This window comes from Chroicocephalus ridibundus, chromosome 1, assembly GCF_963924245.1.
Source record: "Chroicocephalus ridibundus chromosome 1, bChrRid1.1, whole genome shotgun sequence".
Lineage (NCBI taxonomy): Eukaryota > Metazoa > Chordata > Aves > Charadriiformes > Laridae > Chroicocephalus > Chroicocephalus ridibundus.
In genome coordinates this window covers 157862625-157888972 of record NC_086284.1, presented here as the reverse complement: position 1 = coordinate 157888972, position 26348 = coordinate 157862625, and the positions used below count along the sequence as shown (strand labels likewise).

The 26348-nt window shown below is 46.8% G+C and overlaps 1 protein-coding gene across 5 annotated transcripts; it reads right to left on the bottom strand.

Annotated features, from left to right (window-relative positions):
* Nucleotides 1-2212: 2212 nt before the first annotated feature.
* On the bottom strand, nt 2213-21233 carry LOC134508513 (cystine/glutamate transporter-like). Of its 5 annotated transcripts, XM_063320273.1 has the most exons (14): nt 20995-21230; nt 20209-20313; nt 17980-18249; nt 15087-15213; nt 14229-14344; nt 13433-13558; nt 10896-10995; nt 10762-10806; nt 10451-10574; nt 10043-10146; nt 8118-8214; nt 7163-7312; nt 4533-4707; nt 2213-3610 (listed from the first exon to the last, which is right to left on the bottom strand). In XM_063320273.1, the coding sequence occupies exons 3-14, from the start codon at nt 18173-18175 to the stop codon at nt 3546-3548; spliced, it is 1425 nt and encodes a 474-aa protein (XP_063176343.1). In that variant the 5' UTR covers nt 18176-18249; nt 20209-20313; nt 20995-21230; the 3' UTR covers nt 2213-3545. The 5 variants fall into 5 exon arrangements, 4 of the variants coding, with proteins under 4 accessions (XP_063176343.1, XP_063176318.1, XP_063176328.1 ...); XR_010069081.1 differs by having other exon boundaries at nt 7163-7250; nt 17980-20313; nt 20995-21233; XM_063320248.1 differs by having other exon boundaries at nt 17980-20313.
* Between the last annotated feature and the right edge of the window lie 5115 nt (nt 21234-26348).

The following is a 26348-nucleotide window of genomic DNA, read 5'->3' as shown; positions in this document are numbered from 1 at the left end:
CATACGCATGCGCGTCTGCCAGGCACCAGCAGAACGGCCAGGCACAGCTGATGTTTTTGGCAGATACATCACTAAAATCAACATCCCTACGAACCGGCACTGCTTGGTTCCTGTTGTCGTGCACCAGCACTTACCTTGAGCCAATTCCTCCCATCCTTCCAGTGGCTGGGGATATTCAGGACCTTCTCCTTTTGAGATTCCTGCTGGGAGAAGCTTCTTTGAAAGCCAAAAGCTGGCGTTGCCTTGCAAAGCAAACCCCAAATCACCATGCAGAATGCAGGTACATCTCTCAATACGCTCTCCGCGTTGGTCATCGCACTGTTCGCGGGGGGGGGTTGCAGTACAACCAGCGCAAACCACGCACAGAGCCCTGCGGGGCATGCTCCGTCAGCCCACGCAGAGCTCTGCGCTGTCCCGAGGATTTGTATTCCTTTACCTCGAAGTCTGAGCCTCCGCTCTGTTCTTCCCCACGGAAATCAAAGTGTTAGGAGCTTTTCAGTCTGACCTCCAGTCTTTCAGCCTAAAAGGCTGAGGGCATTTCCCAGCAGAGCTCTGATGCATAAAGCTTAACGACAGGTCAAGTAGTACTAACTACGTAAACTTGTTCAGATGTTCAGATGCAAACTTTTTTTTTTTTTTGGGTTACACAAATTACATTCAATTGAATTGCACAGAACATCTTTATTTCCTGATGATCTCATCAGACCAGACCTATAGTGGCAGAAACGGATAAATCTCTGTTTTAGTTTCTGGAAAGGGTGCACTTTGAGTGCATTTTATAGACATGGTATTAAAAAAAAAGACCAAAACAACAAAACACCACAAATGTGATTATGAAGTTGAACTTTGTTTCTTCCCTGTCTCTCTTTCTTGCCTGGCTTTTGACCTTCCATATAGTATCTTGCTTTCATCTTCACGGTTGCACAACTTTTACGCTTCCCTTTGACTGATGAGATTTATAGGATCGGGTCCTGCAGGTTCATTTTTGCATACGTGAATTCTCTAGTAAAATACTCTTCTGAACTGAAGCCAAGAGCTTAAGTAGGCATGAGATATCAGCTCTAGGAAAAACATCCTGGCTTCATAGAATATGTTTACATAGCTTTGTTGTCTTAAAAACATCCTTTCTAAACCATCCTAAACCATCCTTAAAAACCATACGACTTGCCGCAAACTGGAAACTTGAGCTCGCTGTAAGATGACGCCTTCTGAACATCGTATTTTTTATTTTTACCACTTTTAATTGCAATGTCATCCATGGAGCTGTTGAACCTCTGATTTACAACTGTCAGTGTAACTGTGGTACTATATCTGTCCGCATTTCCAGTAACTGACAGGTCTTGGGCCAGACATCCTATATATAGCCCTGCAAGATCATATTCCTGCACAGTCAGCAGAGGCATCCAAGTGTGGTTTCCCTGCATATGTCTAATGATTTATCATGTATAAAGAAAACACAGCCAGGCAGGTAAGATTACTTATTTTTCCCCCAGGAATTTCAGTTCTTGTTCCCCTTTTCTCTTCAGAGGAAATGGACACACACACGGAAAAAAAAAAAAAAAAAAAAAAGCGATGTTTCCCCATTTCTGTGTGTCTATCTGCAGACACACAGCAGCTCCGTTGCAATTTCAGACCACTCCAAGGTTTGATGCGTGAGTACTGATGCTGCAGTGTGGGCACACTGTCCTGCAGCACAGGACCAGGCTGGCAGCACCTCAAACTTCTATTTCAAGGTGTGAAAAATCCCCCAGACCAGTATCTAAGGGGGCTGACCCAGGCTATGTTGGGGTGATGGGACTCACCTCGTTCTCCAAGGTCTTCTGCAGGTTTATTCCTCAGCCACCCACACTAGGGCCTGGCTGCAGGGTGCTGCGGGAAGGTGTACCAGGGAGGTTCAGCTTCAGCAAAGTCCGGTACGAGGTGGGACTGACCCATGTCTGGGAGGCTGGAAACATTTCCAGATCTCACCTGAAACCACACTATCATTTAAAGCCAGTACCTTCTCCCAGTAGGACTGGATTTCCTGTTGGACTATGTCCAGCAGCTCGTAAACGAAACGGTGGGAGGGGAGGGGGGAAACGAGCCCTACAACCACTCTGCTGCTATCCCGGCTTAATTTAGCACAGGAACAGGAAGTAGTCATAATAAGAATAATAATTCTCAATTGCTTTGGAAAAATAAACAAAAACAAAAAACCAACAACTTATTTATTTCCAAATCTTTACGGTGAATTTTACAAGTTTTGGTAGATTACACTGGGTTTGTAAATGGTACTTTGGTTTTACTCCAGTACATAAATGCTTGATAGAAAATATTAAAAATGCACCACGTTCTGCTATTCCTCTCTCTGGCCATCATTAGAGTAGTCTCAGTAAACTACTTCCCATCTTTTAGGGAAAGATTAACAGTTAAGTGATTGGAAATAGCTAATTGCTGTTTTATCCGGACATAACATTGCCGGCCACATTAATAATGTAAACCAAAGTAATCCAATAATGGAAACCTTTCTTATGTCAATAGTTCAAATGAGCATTTACATATTGATTCAGCAAGTCATATGAACACAGATTTAAAGTTAAAGCTCTGACATGAAGTCTTTCACGTCTTCTTACAGCACCAAAAGATGCACTTATTCAGGAATCTGCCCAAGTCTCATCGGTGATCTTGTCTAACTAAAGAAGAAACTGTATTTCACTGGAGTTGGGCTGAAATCTGAATTTTCAATTTCACTGGTAGTACCAGGTGAGGAGCGGGGCTGGGGAATTGGGGAGGGATCAGGATCTATTTCATCATGTTCTTGTTGATGTTTAGCTGTTTTTTTTAATGTGTTTGTACATTTTGAAATGTCATTTCAGAAAAATAAAAGTCGAAATATTATTTCAAAGCAAAAGAAACTTATTCTGCTTATACAATAATTAAAGTAAAACCTTACTTTGTTAATATTTTCCAATATCTTCTCATTAACCCAAATTTGCACTTTCTGGTGAATGAAGTTTTATCCCCCTGCCTCCTCCTTTCCAGTTCATCTACCGTATTTCTAATTTGCTCTTCCCACCCGCTTCTCTTCATAATGCTGGTCCACAGCACGACTACTACAACACTTCAGTTTGAAACTTCCATTTGGCTTCCATGTATTGGACCCTACGTTCTGCAACATACTCCCTTCCTCTGTTTGCCAAGTTAGGAAATTAAAAAATTGCATGTATATACATACACACACACATACGCACACACTATTTTACTGAGGACTGGGCTAGGCTGCAAAATTAGGATCTTGGTTTCGAAGACACTCTGCAGGCAAAGCAAGCTCATTTCAGAGAACTAACTTGTTCTGCTAAAAAAGAAAAGGTCAGAAACAGATGTGACACACTCTTGCCGATCCTGATTGCCAGGCTCAGGAACACTCGCAGCAAGGTTTCGGCTCAGGCTCATCCTCATTTGCAGTGATTAAAAGAACGAGAGCGTGGCCTGTCTTTGGTAGGATCAAAGGTATCGGAAACGGAGTAAGTAGATTTTATCTTCTCCTGTGAGTCCTGATGGTTTTCTCAGTAAGTCTTGATTTCTTGTTGGACGACTTCCAGCAGTAACTGTAGTTTGTGTGTAAGATAATCTGAAAGGGGACGGGGCGGGGAGGGAAGGAAGAAAGTTTAGTCCAGAGGAAATCTCGAGATAGGGCTTAAAATCAGAGCATCAGCGTTGATGGCTGGATTACTATGTTAGCAGATTGCTGTAACTCTTTCCTTTCTTGCTGTATGTTTTCTTCTGTTCAGTGGTTACCGATTCACCTCAGCCCAACATCAAGTCAAAAGAAAACAAGATTGATAACTGAAATTATAAATTAAACTCAGAACTGGGCTCTTTGTGTGACACCAGGGCTACACCCAAAGGAAATCTGTGCTAGACATTGCATGGAGTGGAGATGTGTTTCATTTACGCACATGCATCAGTGCCCAAAACCATCCTGTCCTCGTCACCAAACAGATAGCCTTCAGGTAGCCCCATCTTCTCCTACCAGTCCTCTCCCCAGCCTTCAAGCAAGTATGTTTGTGCACGGGGTTACAGTGTCTGCCTGTCAAGCTGTCCACCCTAACTTTTGATCTCGTTGCTCATTGTCAGCCAAATCTGACAGAGAGGTGAGGTGGTGATCCCGAAGATATGATGAAGTTTAGCAGGAAGCAGGGTTGGGGTGCTCAAGTGACCCTCTCTGTTCCCTGCCGTTGGTAGACCTCAGCCCTGTCTTTTTTTAAAACAAAGCATCAGGCTGGCTTATCAGTCTATTCACAAGCCAGGCAGCCAGGGCCCGTGCCCGGCTGCCAACCACCCACAGCACAGCCTACCCCTCGTCTCTTCAGCTGCAGAGGCTGTGTCTTGGGAAAGCCATTGCAGGGGTGGCAGGGTTTGTGATTTAGGTTTCACGAGGTCTGTTGGTCATGGAGCAATATTTGTTAGAGATGAGCCCTGGGAACAAACCAACTTCCCCAGCCCTGACCCTGCTTAGGGTCCGCTATACTGAAACTCAAAAACATACTTACAAAACAGGCTACGGCAACGACTTGACATTTGCCTATGGATTATGAGGTAGTAGACTGGAAAACCACTTAAAACCATGGTGCATCCGATGCTAATGTTGACAGGGTCTGAGTAGAAAGACATTGCCACTGTGAAGAGGCAGATGATGGTAAAAGAGACAGGAACGAACAAGGGAACCTGGGGAAAAGAGCACAGAAGACTCTCAGGCAAAACTGATGGCTGTGGCAAATCGGCCTCCACACTTGCCAGTACACACTGTATTCACTTCTCCGTCTTAAAGAAGATGAGAAAAATCAAATAGCTGTCCTCCACACTGCTTCTGTACCATCAGTTGCAAAGGAGTAGGATGCATAGAACAAAAATTGACTCATACCATCTTTGTAGCCCAGGTGCATGCCTCCTTGTATTCATGTGCATGAAAATGTAAACCTCACTTGCAACTGGAAGCCAAGCAGGGGGAGAAGTCACCGATACCCCACTGCTTGCTGAATGTACTGCTCCTGTGCATGCACGTGTACCTACTTGCCACCTGAGGCAACTGCTGGTAGAAAATCTGAAGCCAAGAGTAGGAGCAGCACTTTGAATTAAACCGTTCTTTGGTTATAACACTCATGACTCATTTTGACCTGCCTCCAGCTTGCCTGAGACTTAGAGCAGCCAAAACAGGATAAACCAGACACCCTATCTTCATAGCACTTGCATCAAGAACATGAGCTTCAATAACACCCCGACGAAAGACCAAAGAAGCAGTCAGCACTTCAGCCTTACCCTGTTGGGTGAGCCAATTCATCTGGGTTATTTGGAGAGTAAGTCAGAAGACTGCAATAAACAATAAAACTGTGAAACATTCCCTCAGTCTTTGGATCCAACCTCAGCCAAGTTCCTCCTCGCCGTGGCTGATAGAACGAGGGAGCTGCTGGTCTCACCTAGGGTGACAATCTCTTTTCCGGTAACAGAGATCCTATTTTGGATGCTGACCATGCCGAGCTGGAAGAGTTTGGTTGCTCTAGCGATGGCAGCCAGCCAGCCACCAAACTTATGTGCTCTTGCTGTCTTTCCAGCTGGAGCATCCCCTGCCAGCCTCTCCTACGTGCAGGCACTCACGCTGCCCATCTGCCTGAGAGGTGTGCGAGAGGACAGCTTCCTCCTCTTACTGGTGTTTTCTCACACCATTTCTAACTCAAAGTGCTACTGGGGAGAAGAAGTACCACCACAATCACATGTATTTTATGATTTGTTCTGTGTAAACCGGTGGCAGAAGACGACCTCTCTCTGGCCACTAGAGCGCAGCACATGCCCACACCACCTGCGCTCCTGCTGATAATTGGGCTTCGGGTTTGAAGTGGTTATAAACACGGGGGGGGGGGGATAAAAAAATCAGCCAAACAGACCAAAAGCCCAGCATTTCCCTCCCTCACTTTATCTGCCTTTAGGAGCCGTTAAAAGCCTTAAATCTCTGTCTAAACCAAAATGGGGCAAAGTCTCAGCAGCTGAAAACGTCACCAGTGCTATCCACTAATTAACTTCCCCTGAGAAGCTTGGTTTCAAAGAAAAAGAGAAAACATATTTACAATCTGGGTCTGGGTGAGTACGCGAGTGCAGCCAGCCAACAAACTGGGAAGCTTCAAGGTCCCTGCTAAACACACAGTCTCCAGCAAAGACAGAGAAGAAAAATTACCCCAAACTTCCCACCGGGCCTTGGGAGGCACAGGGAGGAGCCCTGGGAGCAGCGGGAAGCATTTCTGTCCCCTGAGCTTCTTGCTGATCGGCTGCCCGGTGCCTGTGGCCTCAGAGGTCCCCTCCCCAGGAGCTGGCTGGATGCACCAGGCAGGCGCAACTGGAGACAGGATCAAAATGTACCCCTCAAGCACCACCTTGGCCAAACACCTCCTGCACATTATCCAGCAGTGGGAAAGGTGCTCCAAGGGCAAGAAAGCTGCTCCAGCACCAACTCCGACTTCCCCCACCAAGACGAGGAGCATCCCAGCACCCAGCAGCGTAAGAAGGGCCACCAGAAGGGCCCAGCTGGAGGCTAGGGAAAGGCACAGGAGGATAAGGCGTCCTACACTTTGTGGTACGCATCCAAGCTCTTTGCACATCCTCAGGGCCTGCAGCCACAATAGTTGCACACGTGCTGCTTTACAATTTTTTTGTGCCAGCAGATGATACCCCATAAGCCAGGTTTGCTCCCAGGATCCCTCCGGCCATGCTCTTTTCCCCCAAGCCTGACACCATCCTGCTTCTCAGCTAGAGCCGAGACTTACCTACCACTGAAAGAACATCCAGGCAAGGGCCTCTCCTTGCAGCCCACGAGAGACGGGCGTGGGAACTGCCTTCTGCACATCTCCCAGTTCCCAGCCTGAAACTTTGTCCCCTGGAGCAGGCTGCCATCCTAGAGACGTGACTGGTGACACCATGTAGAACCGGCTTTATAGGATTTGCCATATCTGGCTGTTTGGGCACATTAACCGGTTTCAGGAGCTCCCCCTCATCCCTTATTGAGCAATAGGGATTGAGACCCCTTGCAGCCTAAAGGCAGCTGTGGCCATGTAATGCTCTAATTATTAGCAAATAAGGAAGAGAAATGACAAGCCTGGGCATTCCTGGCTGTTAGATACGTGCCATGTGTTACCTTGAACGGGCTGCGCAGCTCCGGGTGACGGTGGCGATGGACAATGAGCCCAAGGGTGGCTAATCCTATGAAGAGCCATCGGGAAAAGCTGAAGAAGTTCATTAGATGGTAGATATCTCCGATACACACCATGGCAGTTACCAAAGGGAACTGAGCATTGTGAAGATGAAATACAGTCATTAAACCCTTACTACAGTCCTCGGACTAGAAAGGGTAATATGGATCACCTCCTCTGGCCCCCCTGCAATCACAGGCAGCTATTTCACAGCCCCAGCATTTCAGAGGTCAGCGAGCTTTACAAAACAGCGACACAGACTGAAGGCAAAAGCCCTGAACTCATTTTTATGATGTGCTACGCAAAGGAGCAATCCTTTCAAGATCAACAGCATCTTTGATGCTTTATGTCCTAGGCAGGGCAATTAAAACATGCACCATCCAAAAGCCTGTGCTGTCGGCACAAAGGTTACCTACAAAGATACCTGCTAAGTTTTTAGCAACTTGGTTGACCTGCAAGAGGCACTGCAGCACAGTTAGGATGGAGCTGGACCATTGCCAGAAAAAAAAACCACCACCAAAACCGAGACCATCTCTGCAAATGGTCGTTCCCTGCATTTCCACCATACCTGTGAATTTCAGTTTTCCAAATAGCCAAAGCCTGGCAGAGGTGTTTTCATAGGACCAAATCAAGCAGCAACCGTGGCAGATGGTAGGGACAGTACTTTTAAAAAAGGTGTCCAAGGCTATAAGGCAGGGACTTCGAGGTAGTGGGTTTGGATACCACTGCTGGCACAAGGGCACTTAATACTTTGCAGCCGTTTCCAATATTCCACCTTCTTTATTTTTCAGAGTCTGACTTAGTGTCTCAACACCCTTTAAAACTCCTCAGCTTCTCCAGGCTTTGCAAGAAAGCCAAGACAGCAAGAACAGGGCATGTCACACAGCCAGGTCTCCTTACCATCAACATGACAGCAGGAAGGGGTGTATGCCTTCGAATGTGGATCATGGAGAAGAGAGGAGGCCACTGTCCTTCCCTGGAAGCCACAAAGAGAGTCCTAGGAAAAGACGGGGAGCCCTATGCATTAGCATCCCACACGCAGACTAGAAATGAGAAGATCAGCCGCTGGACTGACCTGAGGCCACAAGGCGCATCCCCAGCACAGGTCTGCTATTCAAGGCCACAGTTCTGCCTTTAGGTGCACTTTTGGGGCATTTGGAAGAAAACCCCAATGTTGAATTCCCATAGCTTTTCCAGGACCAGTTAGCTCCATGCAGTGCAGAGCCCACCAGCAGGACCACCGGCAGCATCCCCCTTGGGCGGCCCATTATCAGAGACCTTTGGGCAAGTCCAAAGTGACCATGAATGAGTTCAGGCTGGAAACAGAAGCAAGAAAGTTTCTTGCCATCAGAGAAGGGGTTAATCTTTCCAGTAGGAAGCGGAGGGGTCACAAATGTCAATTCTTTACAAGAGAGGCTGGTGAGTCTATGAAAGCGAATTGTCAGTCTTGATGCCTATATTTTTTAATATATATATATATATATTAAAAGATATAAAAATATATATAGATAAAAAAATAAAGTGCAATTTCCTCAAATAATAGAGAATTTGCAATCCTCTGGCCAGCTATTGGAAAAAATATTTTGGCATACTGCCGAGAGGCCAGCTACACACAAGACCAGCTACAAAAAGACAGCAGAGAGCTCCTTGCCTCCATCCCTCCTTCGACTCATGAAAGGGCGATTAGGGAGAAGGCATTGCATCCAATTTTATAAATTTAATATCCACAAACAAACCATGCCAGAGCATCAGCTGGGCTGGAGCAGGGCCAAAAGCAGCTGGGGCAAGAGTGTAAAACTGTTTTTATTGCCGTCTCCGTGGTTTTGCAGGGGTGTGGCTGGCCAGCAGCCAGGGAGGCCCCATAGCTGTTTATGTGGCCTTTCTGCAGTGATTATGTTAATGGTGCCAAGATGGGGGAGAGAAAGGCAATAGGGACGCGCAGAACTTCTGTGCCATCCAGGGACTTCTCATCCTCAAAGAAAACCACTATCTAAAGGAGCTAATGGGGAGGATTCTCCGCACCTGTATTTAATACAGGACTTCAGTGGATCAAGTAACTCATAAGCTTTCGCGGTATGAAACATCCCTTTCATATCAACTGATTTTTCCTTTTGCAATCCAAGCTGTGAAACAGAACCAGCTCCAGAGAGTTCACTCAGGTCCTTGGGACCAGCACGACGTGCTTCTCCATAAGCTCTGCCCTCCTCTCCAATTTCAAGGCTCCCATAAGGACGTGCAGTGTAGAGGCCAGTGAAGCTGGCAAGGTGACTTTGCCATGGAACAAAGCTTTACTTATTGCTACAACAAGACTTGTTGATCCTCAACTATTGCTTTAGGAATAGCCTGTCCCTGATAATATTTCACTGAGCTCAAAGCAAAGTCCTCAAGGGAGAGTTTGCCTTTGGCCAGAGATCCTCACAACAGAGGGACCCCGTGCCCTCTAGCAGAGCAGCTGGGTGAACCCAGCGAAAGAAGAGCAGGTCTCACTGAGCAGCTGCCAACATCAACAAATCCTCTAGTTCACCAGAAACATTGACATTTCACTTTAAACTGGGAATTTAAACCGAAGAGTGGGGTGGAAGATGATAAAAATCTTTGTTTCTGAGCAGCCCTAGGTACCAAAGCCTGGACCTGGCCAGAAATAGAAAGGGTCAACTCTTAGCCAACAGGAACCATCCTGTAGTTGATATTCTGTGAGTCAAAGGCCTTATTTTTCCCACAGGAGTGGCTAAAATGCCATCATATGTGTGGGCAGTTGCACAGGTTGCTGGTGCTTCCCTCCGATTCAGTAAGCCTAAAGAGCAATAAATTCTTAGGGACGTGACCTTGAAAACGTGAAGATTCCTCCATTCATGGTTCCAAAGCAGGACAGTGCGACAAGAACAGGGACCACGGAGATCAGGCTTTTGAAGGCTCGCTGCACAAAGCTCTGGAGGAAGGGAAAGCGCGACTTTAGGAACATGTGGTGATCTCTAAACAACATCAGATTCAAGAGAAAGACAACTTCCTCCATCAAAGGAGTAAAATATGACTCACAAATCTTGCTTTTTCTACTGTCATCTGAATGTTATTTTTCATTATCTTTTAGGCAAGACTAGAAGAAGTTACTGTCGTCCAATAATCCAGAGAAATGAGAAAGCGATAAGGCACTTTATTCGAAAACCATCTCCAAAACACTTGCCATGACCACACCTTCCTTTAGCATAAGGATGACGGTAGGGGAGACGACTCACCACAGCCACAGCAGGAGAAGCCAGAACATCTTGCGTTCCCAGGACTGTGTAATAGGAGACATTGGTGAGCATGTACCCCACAATTACCGTGATGACGGACACGATGACAGCCAGGGGGATATTTCTACAAGAAAGGGGAAGAGAGGCACACAAAGAACAAGCTGTTATCCCTTGTTACGCGCGCTACTACTGCAGATTGCAGCTGGAGTTGGTTCGGTGAACCCACAAACTTATTTCCTCTCATTCTGCATTTGGGAAAGCCGCGCTACCCCAGATGCTGGTAACCCAAGACGACTTCTTCCCAGCCTTACCGTTCAGGTCTGACCAACTCTTCACGCACAAAGCTGGTCTGAAACCTGCAGGGTGGGAAGAGACAGGGAGAGAGTTTGAGCCATGCCACGGGCGCCAGTCTGCTGCCCGGGAGGCGCCCTCCTGTCACACCTACCAGCCTGAATACGCGAACATGCCTGCGTAAAAAGCCAGGGGCAGCTTATCCAAAACCAGCGACTGCCTGTCGAAAGCGTCCTGGAAGTTTTCGGTGTGGCCTGCAGAAGAGATAAACAAATGGACACGGAGCAGGAAAATGTCAGAGACGGGCTTCCTTCCCGCGGGATAACACCCCTTGTACCTCTTGCCCAGACCTGGGAAGAATGTTTGTGACTTCCTTGGAGACAGATATTCGGATTTGTTTCATTGCTTTAATTTGCAGCGCTGTGCTGACGCGTTTACTTCACAAACAGGGACAGAACAAATCCATCCCCCATCCAGCTACGGGACACATTTCAGGAAGGGCAACGGCGGCGGCTGGTTCTGTTTCAGACAGAGCCTGCTGTGGGAACGGGAGATCATGGAGACGAGAGGACCCAAGTTGTCCTGTCCTTTCTTTAGGCCCAAAATTAATTCGCTGGGTTGGCCTCCCTCCTCCCTTCTTCCAGCCCCCCAAGCAGCTGGATGCACGCTTCTCTTTGATGTGGTGCAGCCAACGAGGCAGCTAATTTGGCTCTGTCTGTGCTCCCTCCTGATCCCGCTGCCGGAGCACTGACCCCAGCCCCATGCTGGCCGGAGCATGGGAACCAGGACGGAGGAAGAAGCAGGGAGCGGGGACAGCCATCCTGGCCCCCCACTCCAGGCACAATCCCTGCCCGCCACCCCTGCCAGCCACCCCAGCTCGCCTGCAGGAGGAGGGAATGAGAACATGGAGGGAAAAGCAAATAAAATTTAAAAAGTAGAGGTGGCTCAGATAGAGATCCCATTTTACCAATCCCCCAATTTTCCTAAAAATTCTAAGCTTGAAATAACAACAACAAAAAAATCAAACAAACAAACAAAAAAATACCAAGTCAGGATTTTGGATATGAACCATATTTTATCAAACTCAAAAAAAAAAAGTAAGGAAGGGAGAAACACCTAACGGCCTCTAATTCAAAGGAAGACTAATAAAAAATTCAGTCAAAAGGAGATGTATTTCCAGCATTTTCAAGTATGGGTAGCCCAAGGTTTGGTTCCACATCTATATTCAGTTCTCCCTGTCAAAATCTCTTTAAAAGTAAAAGGTACAGAGCTCACTTAGTTGGGCTTTGCCAGGAAAGGGATGAAATGGCAGAAGGCACGTGGAGAAAGTCAAGCCACTTTGATGGAGGTGCCTCTGCAAGGAGCTCTGTGACGAGATTTGGGCATTTGGGTTTGAAACACTGGCCCAGCAAGTCTCTCAAACAAACCTGACCCAAAGGGAACGTAATGGCAGAGGAAAGGACAAGAGTGTAACCATAGAAAGTAGAACAAGGCAAGGGAATCAGGCAAACTGATTTAAAGGCACAAAACTTATTTTTAAGCACAAAAAACCCAAGTCAATAAGAAAACAGATTTGAAGAAAACTAAACCAAAATACCGGAGTGGGCATATCAGGGTAGGTTTTTTATGTTCTAAAATGACTGCTGGTAAGTGATGGTGCATAAAAAAGATTTATTGTCTGCAATGCATTAATGAGTGATTTACAGTCCCCCATGAGTCACATTAAATACAACCTGTCATATTGGGGTCTCTTGGTGAATTCTCCCTCCAGATGTCACAGGCACTTCTCCTCCTCACTGGAGGACTGGTGCCAGGGCTCCAGATTGTCATTTAAAGGCATTCCTAACAATAATGGCTCAGGATTTCTAGCTGCAGGGCAGTCCTTCAGTTCAGAAGTGCTGCCAGCCCAACCGGATCTTTGCATGTTCAAAGGAGCCAGCTCCAGACATCAAAAAGAAACAGGAAGGTGGTGGAGCCTACTGCCTGTGTTGTTTTCTCTGCAGAGGAAGGTAAGAGCACGAAGAGGGAGCAGGCTTCATCCCTTGAGTGGGAATGCCTTGGGCTCTTCTATAAACTGAGGCTTGGATTAAAGCCAACCCTCTTGTATCACTCCCAAAAGATACTACTGGTAGTGGGGGGGTTTCCCCACTCTGGATGTGAGTATGCAACCCTGTGCAAGTCCATCGTAAGTTTACTAAGTTACTGCCCGTCTCTATTAGGAGGTAAAAAACACATTAGCTTAAGCCACAGAAGGGTTAGAGATGCAGTTACCAGTGCTCAGCTGAGGGCCGGTAACTCATTGCACAGCTGTGACTGTCACCACGGGATGCTGTCACACATCCCTGATGTCCATCAAATTTGTGCTGCTTTCGAAAGATTTCGAGCCACGCTGAAAACAGGCAGGTCTGACACCAAAGAAAGACCATCGAGAGGGGAAGGTGCCTGTATGACCCTCAAACGGCCTCAGACACTGAGACTCGCTCAGTTTTGGGGCGCATCAGCCCAATGCAATGATGCAGCTTAGTGCCAGCTACCGTGGTGTCAGCTCCCAGCAAATTCACATCCAGCAGACAAGCAGAGAAAGCTCCTGCCAGCGAAAGGAGGACCACACTCGTCACTAGGGACCAATAAAAGCCGTGACGGGTGAGTTATATTGAGCACCCTCCCCCAGCCACGCAGCAGCGCACCTACCCTGGGCCAGCAGCATCATCCCTGGCACGATGATGAGCGCAAGGGCCAGCAGTTTGATGACGGAGAGAGCTGTCTGCAGCCGGGCACTCCAGGTGACACTCCAGGAGTTGAGGGTGAGGACCGTGTCTGGAGAGGAGACCACACTGCTACAGCTGCAGCCCATGCTCAACACATGCAAGAAAAAAATACGGCAGCGCTGCCTGCTCTAGGGATGCCAGGGAGAAGGCTGTGTCTTTACAAAGAGGATGCCCGGGGTGAGAGATATCAGAAAATATTACAGTGTGGCCCAGTGTATAGTGCTTGAAGGGGGAGCTGAGTTATGCCCCTAAGAGGGACCAGGAGCCCGGTTCCTGTCGGGTGATCCACGCCTGCCTGGGGGGAAAGGTGTGAGTTTGCAGGGAGGTCTCAGCAGCCCCCTTCACAGCGGTCCCTGTGCCGGCACACACCAGCCTGGAGCAGGCAGGACAGCTTCACAGGCAGCAGGCGAGGAGTACAAAACTTTGAGCCTTACGCCCTCAACCCAGGTGGCATTTGCACAATTATAAGTGAAGAGTTTCTACTCCCGTACTTGGCACAATCCCCAGGGCTCCAGCTGCTCGACGGGGAAGCCCATTCTCCTTCTTAGAGAATATAGTGGCCCTGAACCAGCGCCTTGGATCAGGAAGTTTTGTGTGGTCAAGGAGGTAAGATAGGGCCCCGATCCCACAGTTATCCTAGAAGATAACACCCCATAAGTGACCCTGGTCTGGGGCAGAGAGGCTCGGAGATTGGCATTCCAGTAGAAGCTAGTACTTACAGTACCCCAGGAGAGACACGAGCTTCACGGCGGGGACAGGGGCTGCACAGGGGGCAAAAAACGGCTCCAGCATGTAGCGTCCGAATGCCAAAGAAACCACAGCGCTGTTGGCAGGCCTGCAGGGGGGGGAAATCGAGTACAAACTGTGGTCTGTGGGCAGCCAAAAAACGGCATCATATAAAACCGCACAAAACTTGGGAGGGGGGAAAGTTTCCCCACCCAGCTTAATCCTGCCCTCCCATGCAGATGGTGAATTCCCATAGAGCCTTTTTCATAGGCTTTTTTCAGTAACCAGGTAAAAAATCACATGCTGCAAAAAAGTTTCATTCCAACTTGAACGCAAAAGTTGAGATTAATTGTACTGAGCAACGGTTCATATGCCCTGCTTCATCTCAGCTTACGTGAAGGACGCAGGTTATTGAGAGGTGAGGACTTTCCTTTTAAAGTGAAAAAATAAATCATTTACAAATTTCTACAGTATTATCTAACTCGGGGCTAAATCAGCAAGTTGTCTGCACAAGAGAATCCAAAAAAGTTTCACAATGAAAACAGAAGATCTGAAATAAATCTGGCATCTATTGTCAGTCTCTGAACAACACTACGGCTCTTGGAGGATAGCAGCTGCCAGGGAAGAAGAGAGATATTCTTCAAGTACAGATCACACTGATCATGTGTAACTATTTACTCATTATGCCTTCTTCCTTTTATCACTGAAAATCTTTAAAAGTCGTTCAGATTTTTTTTCTCTTTCCTTTACAAACTGCCTAGACCGTTCCCTGGTACCATAACTTGTTTTTTTTTTTTTCTCTTTAAATGATCACGGCAGCCATCAAAAGGCAAACAAACAAAAACTCTTACCTGATAGCAAAAAACTCTGCCCACAGGAATAAGAAACTTGGCAGAGGCCCTAATGTCTCTAAAATGTAGATATAATGTCCTCCAGACTTGGTGATTCTTGTTCCAAGCTCTGCATAACACAAGGCACCTGGAAAAGTTCAGGTAGAAAGGCACTGAGTAAATCATCCCATGGATTTTCTCTTTTCTGTGAGACTTTCCAGGGATTTAATTAATCTGTTTAAAAAGTAGCGAATTAGAGGAAGAAAAAGGGCTTTAGCAGAACCACTCTTCCTTATTTTTGTGTACTACAGTGTTCTGAAGTAAGTTTTGAAGTATTTGATTTCTCTGTCAGAAGGAAAGAAATTCTCCATTTTTCTGGTTAATGGTACAACTTTTCCATGGAAGTTATGTGGAAAGCTGTGTGATAGAAACGTTGCACTAAGCTACAAGAGATTTCCTTCGAAAAACATCCTGGCGGTCTGGGTTCTCACTTCTCCTCAGAGTTAGACTGGTGAAATGGTGTTTACAAGGCAGTTACATCAGTTCAGCCAACAGACCATCACTGAACTGGTCATTTCAATCACGTTTTTTGATCACAGACCACGTTCCTGTGTCCTTATCTTGCATCTTCACATAAATCCCTTCCTTCATTCAAAGACACTGGACAGAGGACCTGGCAGGGCATCTCCTCTGAGAGGAAAGACCTGCCACTGGAGGAAGCACGGCCCCGATGGTGCAGAGCAAGAGAAGCGTCCGCGTGAGGGGCTCAGTCGGTCTCTTCTCACATGTTCCTGTACAAGTGCCCGGACAGACCCAGGAACTGCCTGCTCCTGCCTTGACAAGCGCCTCTGCACCTCCCTGCCCCTGCGCCGGGGCACAAGGAGAAACCCTGGGAGTGGTGTGCCGGAGAAGACAGCTTAAAACTTTCAAGCAAACGGATAGAAACCTTTATGCATCCACCTGTGCCAAAAAAATCCCATCTGTGTTTTCTCTATAGGGTAATTCATCGCGCTGCCTGAACGGGCCTATGTACAAATCTTAAGCCCTGACTACACTGGATTCACTTGCTAGGTTAAACATCCTTTGTTCACCAAAAGAAGTCATAAAACACTTGACTTTTTTTGAGCACAACTCTCCTTGCAATGAGGCTGGGCGCTGTTGGGATGTGAGCCTGTGGGGTAAGACCATCTCTAGCTGCGCCGTCTACTCCTTTGCCCAGCTCAAGTGGCTATGGAGGGAAAGTGCAGAGGAACCCTGTGGTGACATGGCCATGCCTCCAAGTCCCGTGGCGATCGTGCCATATTCAGGTAATGTTGATGGTGAAGACCTCAATTTTTCCCACCTCTCTGTTGGCAAATTTGTGCAGAATCCCTGTTCAAATTGGTGAATACAGGCAGACGCCTCATCTCATTTATTCCGGTGCGTCTCTTTACATACTTCAAGTGTGAGTTCAAGTGTTTGCTGAACTTATGCTAGGGGACTCGTATAAATTCTGTACTTGAAAGAAAAAAAGCACGTAAGAAAGCAGGCCTTTTTAATGTACCGCAAAAAAAGTGTCAGAGAAATGAGCAAGGGAGGTCATCAAGCTGATAAACGGGAAGAGAAAACCAACAAATTTGGCTACAAAATACAATAACTTGATAAAGAGGTTCCCAAGGCCCTTCCAGCAGAGTCTATCAAAGGATGTAAGAGAGAGAAACCTTTCCAAGTGCAGAGCTACATGATCAGCACACACACCTTACCATTTATCGCTCTGCTCAGTTAAAAGAAACACCATGCTCACGTTATATTTTAAGATTTTTCTTTAAGCAAAAGTATATCACTCACCAAACAACCACACATAGGCTGCAACGTGAAATATCGGTATGCGCATGCTAAGAGCAAGAACCACATTTGTTGCCATATTAACAATTTAATATCTCAATTTCTAAACTTGTGTGTACATGCCACTGTGCCGAAGTGTTCTTTTCCCACGTGGAGTATTTATCCTCTGTTGTCTTTTTGTTCCCAAGTTGTGACAGAATAACTTTAAAGTCACGCACTGAAATAAACATCAGATTTCTCCCTAGTGCTGAGAGATCTTGCAGTTCTCCTAACAGCACCTTTACGGTGTTTCCAAGATGATGGTTTTATACAGCTAATGAAGGAAACTAAAAGCCATACATCTTATCCATCATAACTTTAAGAGCTACTTTATTTCAGAAGAACTAGAATGAAACTGTCATCAAAAAGTCCACCCTTTGTGAGAACAGACTGGTATTAAATGTCAGACACCGAGTCATGGGTAACGCACAGAAGGCAGGGCTGAACTGCCCCGCTCCATCTCCTGCTCCAAGGCAGCGTCAGACACATCCAAACCATTTCTGACAGACACCCAGACACCCACCCCCGGGCTGGTGGATACTCTGCAGCTCCCCAGGCAACCTCTGCTCTACTGCTTCTCTGTCCTCCCCAACAGAAAGGGGATCCCTTACGGTGTATTAAGACTGTCACTTCTTGGCCTTTTCATAGTGTCTATGAAAAGCACTGCACAGACTCACAAGTGCCTTTTAGATGCCTACATCTCCCTTCCACCTTATAGAATGAGTCCCCTCATCATCTTCTCCCAGCTTTCCTGGCAGAGACCACGCTGTCTCCACCTGCAGTCATTGTCACTCCTCTGCCCTGGACTCGCACGTGGTTTCATGTTCACAGACCGTAAGTCCTGGGATTTGCTCGGTCACCGTGAGAGAATCACTTGAACTAAAGACCCCTGGTGTCCCCGCTCAGGCTTGTTAAACCTTTGTTTCTGTAGCGGTATGAACAGGCAAATTTTGATCTAGTCTGCTCCCAACTTTTTATGCATAAAAACGTGCTGGCTCCCCTCACCGCCCAGGTGCTTAAGCAAAGGCTGACAAAGCTCACCACCACTCACCGAACATTGAGAGGACCCCACAGGCAAACCAGACCACCAGGGAGAAACCCACGCTGCCGGAGTTTTTCAGTACTCCTTTTGGGGAGATAAAGATGCCACTGCCAACCATGCTGCCGATGAGGAGCGAGAAAGCCCTCACCAAAGTTATCTTTTTCCTCAGAAAGACGGCCTCCTCTTTTTTCTTGTCTTTCCCCATGGCTTGCTTCTAATCCCAGGGGAAGGTGGTGCATTCAGGAGCTACAGTCTCCAAAGTGTCCTCAAGGCTCACCTGTAAGACGAGGAAAGAGTTAGGGATTCGGGGGTCTTTATTTCAGGACAAGATTTTTCACAGAAACCTGTCAAGATCTGTTGAATCCGTTCTCCTCAGCTGCACCAACCAAACCACAGGTGCATATAACACTCTCAGTATCATCTCTCACATCAGTACAGCTCCAGAGAGGGACTCTAAGTGTTTTCTCTCTCTTCTGCCAAGGAGCACAGAGCATTACAAGTCACGTGCCACACTTCAGGACACGATTTTCAAATTCAGCTTTGATGCCCAGTCTGGAACTGGCCAGGTTAGGGTTAATTTAATGGGACCTAATTTAGGGGAACATTGATATCGGCACACTGTCAGAAAGCAGATTTCAAATTGCAAACCTAATAATCAAGACCTTGAGGATCTCTGATATGAAAAAAGTTGGTTTGTTTTTTTCATTTGAGGAGCAAAGAGCTCTGTTGAGGTAGACAGATGATTTACACTTTTTTTACTTCCTTCCCAGCCTCGCTGAATAAACGAACCCTGATTTTCTCACTAGGGCTTCATTTTATCAGTGTTTCTTAATATACTGTCAAGCCTTTTTGCTATCAGAGTGTCGAAGAGGCAGGAGTAAGTACTGTTTACAAGTTGTAAGGCAGAGCATAGTCGTCGGTGTCGGACAAGTCATTTCTTCTATTAATATAAAAACTTTCCTGGTAATAACAGCAGGAGTGGAGCTTTTCCTAGAAAAGAGGGAACTTCAGACACTCCAGGGATGACACGAGCTCATCTAGATCCAGCTCTCTCACCCCGCAGTAACCTCCTACTGCACCGTCTTGTCCCTCCAGGCTCTCTCAGTCCTCGGCTGGCACCTTCACCACGAAACTCACCTTCTGCTTAGGTAGGTAAGATGAATTCACCTCAGTTACTACACTCTAATTGGCTGCAGCAAACCTGTTTGTAGTTTTCCTAGCAGCAAGGCAGACATTTTATTCTGCTAATCAACCCGGGCAGAGCAGACAAGACAGTTCTGGAGTTGATAGCTTGGCTCCTGTCCCTCCTCCTGCCACACATCCCCCTCCAATGCTCACACGCATTGATTTTCCTGTTATTCTGGCGCAGTAAATTGCAGGTATAGTGAATATTTGCCCCAGCCCCATGGCTGTATACGATTGCAAAGTTACACTGTACATGAGACCATATTTTATGGATTTTCAAAAATTATTTAATAATTGCAGTGTCCAAGAGCAGGCAGCGGTCACCTACAGAAGAAGAACTAAGCAGCCAGAAATTATTTTCTTGATAGTCTTTATTTTCCATCCATAGATATAAATGTCCCCATAACTTTGAGGGGACAATCCTTGTTAGCACTCACTTATTGCACCCCTTTGTATGCCTTACGTAAACTCAGTATAACTAAGGGCTTCTCTCCCCCATCCCCGGCTATTTTCCCCCCTGGAAAGCGGCTGGAAAAAGCGGGGGTTATCACTTTCTCCACACACATATGAACAGCACATGCAGAAAGCCCTCACTCCTGCCAGCAGCGTTAGCTGGTTTCTCTGAGATCGCGCCAAGCCTGCACAAGCATCTTCGCAATCAAACCAGCCAAGTTTAGTTATTAAACCTCTAATGAGTCACGGAGGACTCCTTAAGGCTGAGATGGGTCACATCAGCCTCCTCTGGTCCCGCAGAGCTGCCTCTCAGAGTTCCTAAACCTCCCAGGGCTGCTGGAGACGGCAGCTCCAGAGGGGCAGGGAAAGACCCCCGGGATCTTCCTGAGCCACCAGCTGCAGTTCCCTCAGCCGCTAATTAATTAGCTCACGTGAAGTACCGGTATCGTCTGGGATTTCTCAGCCGAAAAGAGAACCCCAGAGCATTTGTTTGCAATGGTGAAACGCAGAGGGCTCACCGAATTGAAACCGAACTGAAGAGAGATGTTGTGCACAGCTATGTCTAAAATGCTGCTGCGAGATAATTAAAAGGGCACTTATCTGTTTGGCTGGGTTTTAAACAAAGCAGGTGCATTTACAATCCATCACACTCCCATTTCTTGCTGGGATCCCGAAGCAGCAAACGGCAGCGTCTCTTCGCAGGGTCTGAAATTACACAAAGCAGGGGGAGGAACAAAAAAAAAGGAGATATCAAGTCAAATTTACAGACCAGGTTAATGATCCAAAGTAAATACCAAACTCCATACTTCTGTCCACATGCTTCTTTTTTTTTTTTATATATACTACTGCCGTGCAAAAGGACTGGGAGATAAAAGAGTCCAGTCCAGTAAATCTCAGAAACGCGAAAGCTATCAGGATTTGTTCCAGAAGCTGTTGAAGGGGGGAGAAAAAAAAAAGAAAGAAAAAAAAAAAGAAAGAGCAACAGAAAGCTATTGAATAGCACTTCAAAGAGACACCTAGCAGAGCTCACCGCCTGGAGAGACCATTCCTGCCTGCTCCGCTTTCCAGCTACATTCCAGCACCAGGCACATTAAAATGCAGAGATGCTAATCCTTGTGGCAATGCTTAAGAATATTCACAATGTGCTTAGCACAAAGGAAACACACAAAGCTGCTTTTTGTTCACCCTTTTGACTTGAAGGGCAGGCTCAAATCCTTCCCTTTCCAAAATGCGGCACCTTTGCAAGAGATCATTGGCCAGCAGGACTGGAGAAAATCCATTTCACAACTTTTCACACCTGCTGGATCTTTACTGCCTTGTTCTTCATCTTTACTGATTTATTATTTTTTATTATTATTATTATTATTTTTTAGCTGTTAATCTTACCTCACAGGCACTGCAGCATGGATGGAGATGGAGACAAGTGTAAAGGGAAAACTATATTTGTTATTCGTAGTGATGTCTAGAGACCCCAGCTGAGAGCAGGACCCATCGGGATCAGCGCAGAGGCAGAGTAGATGTTACTCTGCTGAAAGAGCTAGCGATATAAACAAGCAAGTTGGAAAAAGCAGAGGAGGGAGAAAGGATCATTCTCAGCCGGGGAGCTGAGACCTAGAGCAACTAGTGACCACCCTCCTCCTCCTATCATGCAGGAAGCGGGTGGCATCCCTGGGAAACAGGTCATACCTCCAGAGTCCCAGTTCAATGACTTACTCAAAAAAAAAAAAAAAAAAACCAACACCCCAGCTACTAGGGAATACTCCTAACTATTTACAGCTGTATTTTCTTTGCATGGGCCCCAATCGATACCATACAGCCAAGAACAGGTTAACCCCTTCCTTTTCATACTGCAAACGATGCAGGCATCAAACCGTTCTCCCCAGTCCCACTATTTTATTTTTTTTTTGGTGCCAAAAATGTCACTCCGATTCAATGTCCACCACAAGGCACAGGATCTAACTAAATAAAAATCAGCAGTGAATGGGAGCTTTTTTTATTCATGCATGAAAGTAGCATAAATAAGCTTTAATGAGACTGGTGGTGGTCTGTTCTGGGAACCCGATCAGAAAATCTATTTAGGAGACCTGAGAGATGTTTGTTTATAGACGAAAATGAACACAAGAAACAGGCTGAAAAGACAAGACATGCAGCTCAACTTCTTTTCAGCTTTCTACAGCTGGTTTACCACCCTGGATAAGAAACTGAAAGGGACAGTAGTTAATAAATCAGACTCAGGCTTGCAGCCCGAGATGTAGGAATAAATCCAGGGTGATTGCCTTAGATGTAAATGTAAGAATAATTTCCACCAGTGCCTCTTTCTACAGTTTCACAAATTTAGTCTCATGAGTTGTCTATCAAAAGACTGCCATTTCCTAACATTTCTTTCTTAATGACAATATATTTTTAAGCCTTGACAGCAAAATGGCTCTTGGCTCAGGTCACCCTTACCACTTTTATCATCTCATTTAGGCATTTCCAGTTGTTCTTTGGGCAAGAGTGACGTTTTCTGGAAAACAGACTGATGATGTGGTGAGTCTGGACCTCTTGATGATGTGACGATGACCTTTTAATTGAGAACCTAAAAGTGTTGAATCCACACTTTGGCTCTTTGGCTAGAAATTGGACTAAACCGAGTCTGGTTTTCAAGCAGCAAAATTCCTATTGCTGTTAGAGTTCCTTCCTACCGGGCTTTATCTCCTACACCAAGTTTAAAATTCTTCATTGCAACCAGTCTGCCAAAGTAGCTGTTACAAGTGGAGATGTTTTAATAATAGTAGCACTGATTCATTTTCATAAGATGTACAGGTGATCTGACGTCATCGCACTTTTCTAACCACCCGAGTGTAACTCTCCATCCAACTGCCACAAGAAACTCACGCTTCTGTCCACCCATGCCATGAAAGTTGTGCAGGAACACTGGCTCCTTCATGAGCATTTCTTCCTTTCATGTTGCCAGTGACACGCAAAACACGAGTATGGGAGAGGCACACATCTGATCAGAATAGACTCAACTCTTCTTCTACAGCACCACCTATTAAAGACTATCAAAAGGTGCGCCGGCATCCCTGTGAAATGAACTGACTCGATTCCCCTTTCTTACAAGCAGGAGATGGGAATACCCCAGGCACTTGTCTCCCTGCACATCGTACCCAAAGGAGCAGCACCCAGAGGACCAGGCACTGGAGCACACAAATCCTAGGAAAAAAAAAGCCACTTAACAAGGAGATTGTCTCACATAGTAGTGCTTCCAGAGGCCAACATCTTGGCTCTATAATACCTCTTGTGGGGCACAGTGTAGGGAACTGTCCTTAGAGCTTTGTTCTTTTGTGGACGGCTCTCCAAGTAACAAGCTGTTTTCACTCTCTAGATCAGACCTCCTCCCTGGAACAAGACAATTTGTCCTATTTGAAACTGTTTTCTTAGCTGCGTAAGACAGAACACAAACAAAAATAAATCTAAACATTTCTAGCAGAAGAGACCCAACAGAGAAGTCTAATGCTGTAGCAAAGTATGGCCAAAAATTCCACAAATGAGAATTCTTCTTAACCAATTTCAAATTAAAAAAATAACAATCCCGTAATAGAGCAACATCCCCCCACTCCTCCCAGCAATTTGTGGCGCTGCATCAGTGCTGCGGTCTGGGGTTAGCCTGCCTTTGACATGGATCGGGGCAGTGCCAATGCCCGACGGCCCTCACTCTTGCAGGAGAAATTCCTCCATGAACCAGGCCTTTGTTTTACTTCTTACCCTGGCTGAAAGCTGTACATGATATTGCTTTTTAGCCACAGCTTGGAGATTTATCAGGAACAAGTTTAACAGCTTCAAGCTGCTCCCTGGGGAACATGGGTCCCCACCGCGGTGTAGCGGGTGCTAAACTGCCACCCATCCCTGGTCTGTGAAGCTGCTACGGCAGGGGGGGGCTCTATCAAGGCCAATATATGGCCACCAATGTTAGGCCAATGGCACCATGATCCAGAACCACCTGGTGCATTTGTTTTTGAGCAGCAAACTAATCCCAAAGCCTTCACGGCAAATGTTCTGCAAGAACAGGACATGTTGCCTGAATGGAGGGCAATGCCAAAACGGCCATGCTTATCACCAGCTTTCCTCACAAAGAAGAAACTCTCCACTAACACAAGGTATTTTATCCTGCTGTGGAGATAGCTCTCTCCAGCTGAAACCCTTTCTGGGTGCAGAGGAAACCCTCCTCTGCTTCTGCTATTGTCAGATATTGTCAGATGGTGGGCCCCGTGTGATGGAGGCTCCAATCTACCCCCACCTTAACCATCTGGAACTGAAGCCTTTCGGAGCTGACTGTAGTAATAAAACTCCTCTTTCCAAATTGCCTCATATATTACACTGGTTTCCCTCTCAATCTCACTGCAACGCTACTCATTTATCACCCCAGGCCTCCAGCTCCCCTAAGGCTTGACCACAGTGCCTGGCTTTGTTCCTCCTCTTCCTGCCTTTAGGGAATCCAAAAGAAAATTTAAACATTAAAAAAAAAAAAACCCGACCCTTCACACCTGCATTAGCCACTCGCTCCGATTGCTACTCACTGTCTACATAGCTGTCTAATTCACAGTTAATCCTCAGTGTTTTGTGGTAAATGCCCACTCCAGTACCTGCCCCACACACAGCCCAAACTCTGTCTTGAACGTACCTCAGGGTAGCGGGGCGGAGGGGGGGGACACGACTCTCTCCTTTTGGCCTCTCTGCTCAGCTGTTACTCATTTATTAAAATATAAGCCAAATATACAATTATGCTGGAGGGAACATGTTTCCTTGTTAACTCTTTCTGGCTCTTATCCAGAATTCCTCAGGCTGGGGGGATTTATGTTTCAGATTAATGGCTCACCATTCCCCACGCTTCTGATGGAGGGAAGGGGAACAAGGAGGGTTTTCTCCGACCAGAACTGCTACCTCATCCCCCCTGTGAGAGGATACAGAGTTTCTGGTGACCCGTCCCAGGTAACAGGGAGCTGTGCCTTGTAAAAAGACAGCAAACCCTCCCGCCAGAAGGAAAATGGGATTTATGCTCATCCCTGCCAGCACTTACAGGGCTTCTCTAGCCCAGCCGTGGACATGGGCTGTGCCGGCAGCCACCAGACGAGGGTCTTGGTGGGGCACGGGAGCAGGAGAAGGTTTGGTTAAGGGTGGCAGTTATTGGAGGGGAGGGGAGGGGAGGGGAGGGGAGGGGAGGGGAGGGGAAGTTCTCCACACTGGGTGCAGCTTGGGCAGAGCTTTAACCCCCTGGTCTGAAAGGAGGATCTCCAGCTGTGCACGCAAATCCCTCAAAGGTCCTGTTTTGTGCCTGCAGTGAAGCAGAAACACAGGATTGAGCCTCATGGTTTAGAAGAGGTGAGGGAGCGAACATCTGGCACTGGAATTCCCAGGCTCTCACTAGCTGCAGCACGTTTTTACCTTCAGCAGAAGCTGAAGTGCAAGGACATAGCAGAAATACATGCTGAGGGGCCATCAGGCTTCTGATCACAAAGAGTCTTATCCCAATAACTGCACCTATTGAGCTTGCTACGAGGTGACATTTGGAACCATGTTGTCACAGGGATGAGCGTGCAGCCGCTGCCAGCTTTCCCAGAGCCTGAAGGATAGCACCAGAGACTAACCAAAAACCCAACTTGCATGTTTTTTCAGGTAACATACAGGCCACCTCCCCTTTTCCCTCATATTTAGTGAGAATCAGATTCTAGGAACGCGTGTGTCAACAAAACCAGATCAACACACTCACTGGGAAGGTTAAGTCAACAGAAGGGCTTGTTTATTCAACTTTAATGTAAGTACAGTCATAGAAGTATCTGCTGGGAAGGACTTCTGGGTGCCTCTGGTCCTGCCTCCCATAAGAAGCAGGAATGTTGCCGACACTAGCTCAGACCAGCCATGGCTTTGTCTAGCCAAGTCTTAGAACCCCTCAAGGTCAGAGAGTCCCTGACCTCTCCAGGTAACCTGTTCCAGTGCTGCACCATGCTCCTGGGGAGAAGCTTCTCCCAACATCCACCCTGAATGTATCAAGCCACCACTTACAGCTGTCATCCACAGCCATATTATCTACCCCTCCTGAGACCTGCAGGAGCTCAACCTCATCTTTCCCTGCACAGATAAGCTCGTACTTGCCTTTGGTGATGGTCCTTGACAGCCCTCCTTCTCCAGCAACCAGGGCTCCACTAGCCCCCAGAGACTCACTTCAGGTTTCCCTGAAGTCAGTGGACTCTACACAGCTGCGGGCTGTGATAGCTTAAGCACAGATAGCTACAGGCAAGTGAAAGGCACCAAGTGGATATTCCCCTTAAACCTGGAGGCTCCAGCATGTCTTTGATGTCTGCGGAGCCCCACACCCAAAAGACCTCCAGCCTTGGAAACTCTGGTTTTGGCTCTTTTTTTTTCTTCTTCTTCTTTCTCTCTCTCCTTTTTCCATCCTGGACTTTAAGCCTCCCTACGATCTCTTCTTGTCCGCATGATTGCATCATTCACGGCAGGTAAGGTTGGCATGAATAGAAGGAAATACAAACAGCACTTCACACAGCATGCCGGCAGCTGGGAGAACCTGCAGCCAGTAGAGGTTACAGACCCCAGTCAGGTCTAATAAGGACTTGCCTCATTGGATGGGCATGAACTACAATTGTGATTATTCACATTGAAATAGAGGTCACTGCGTCTCCCACTTCAGAGGCAAATCTGAGCGCTGCGGGGCATCTCAGAAGGAGGTTTCCTTTGTGCATGGC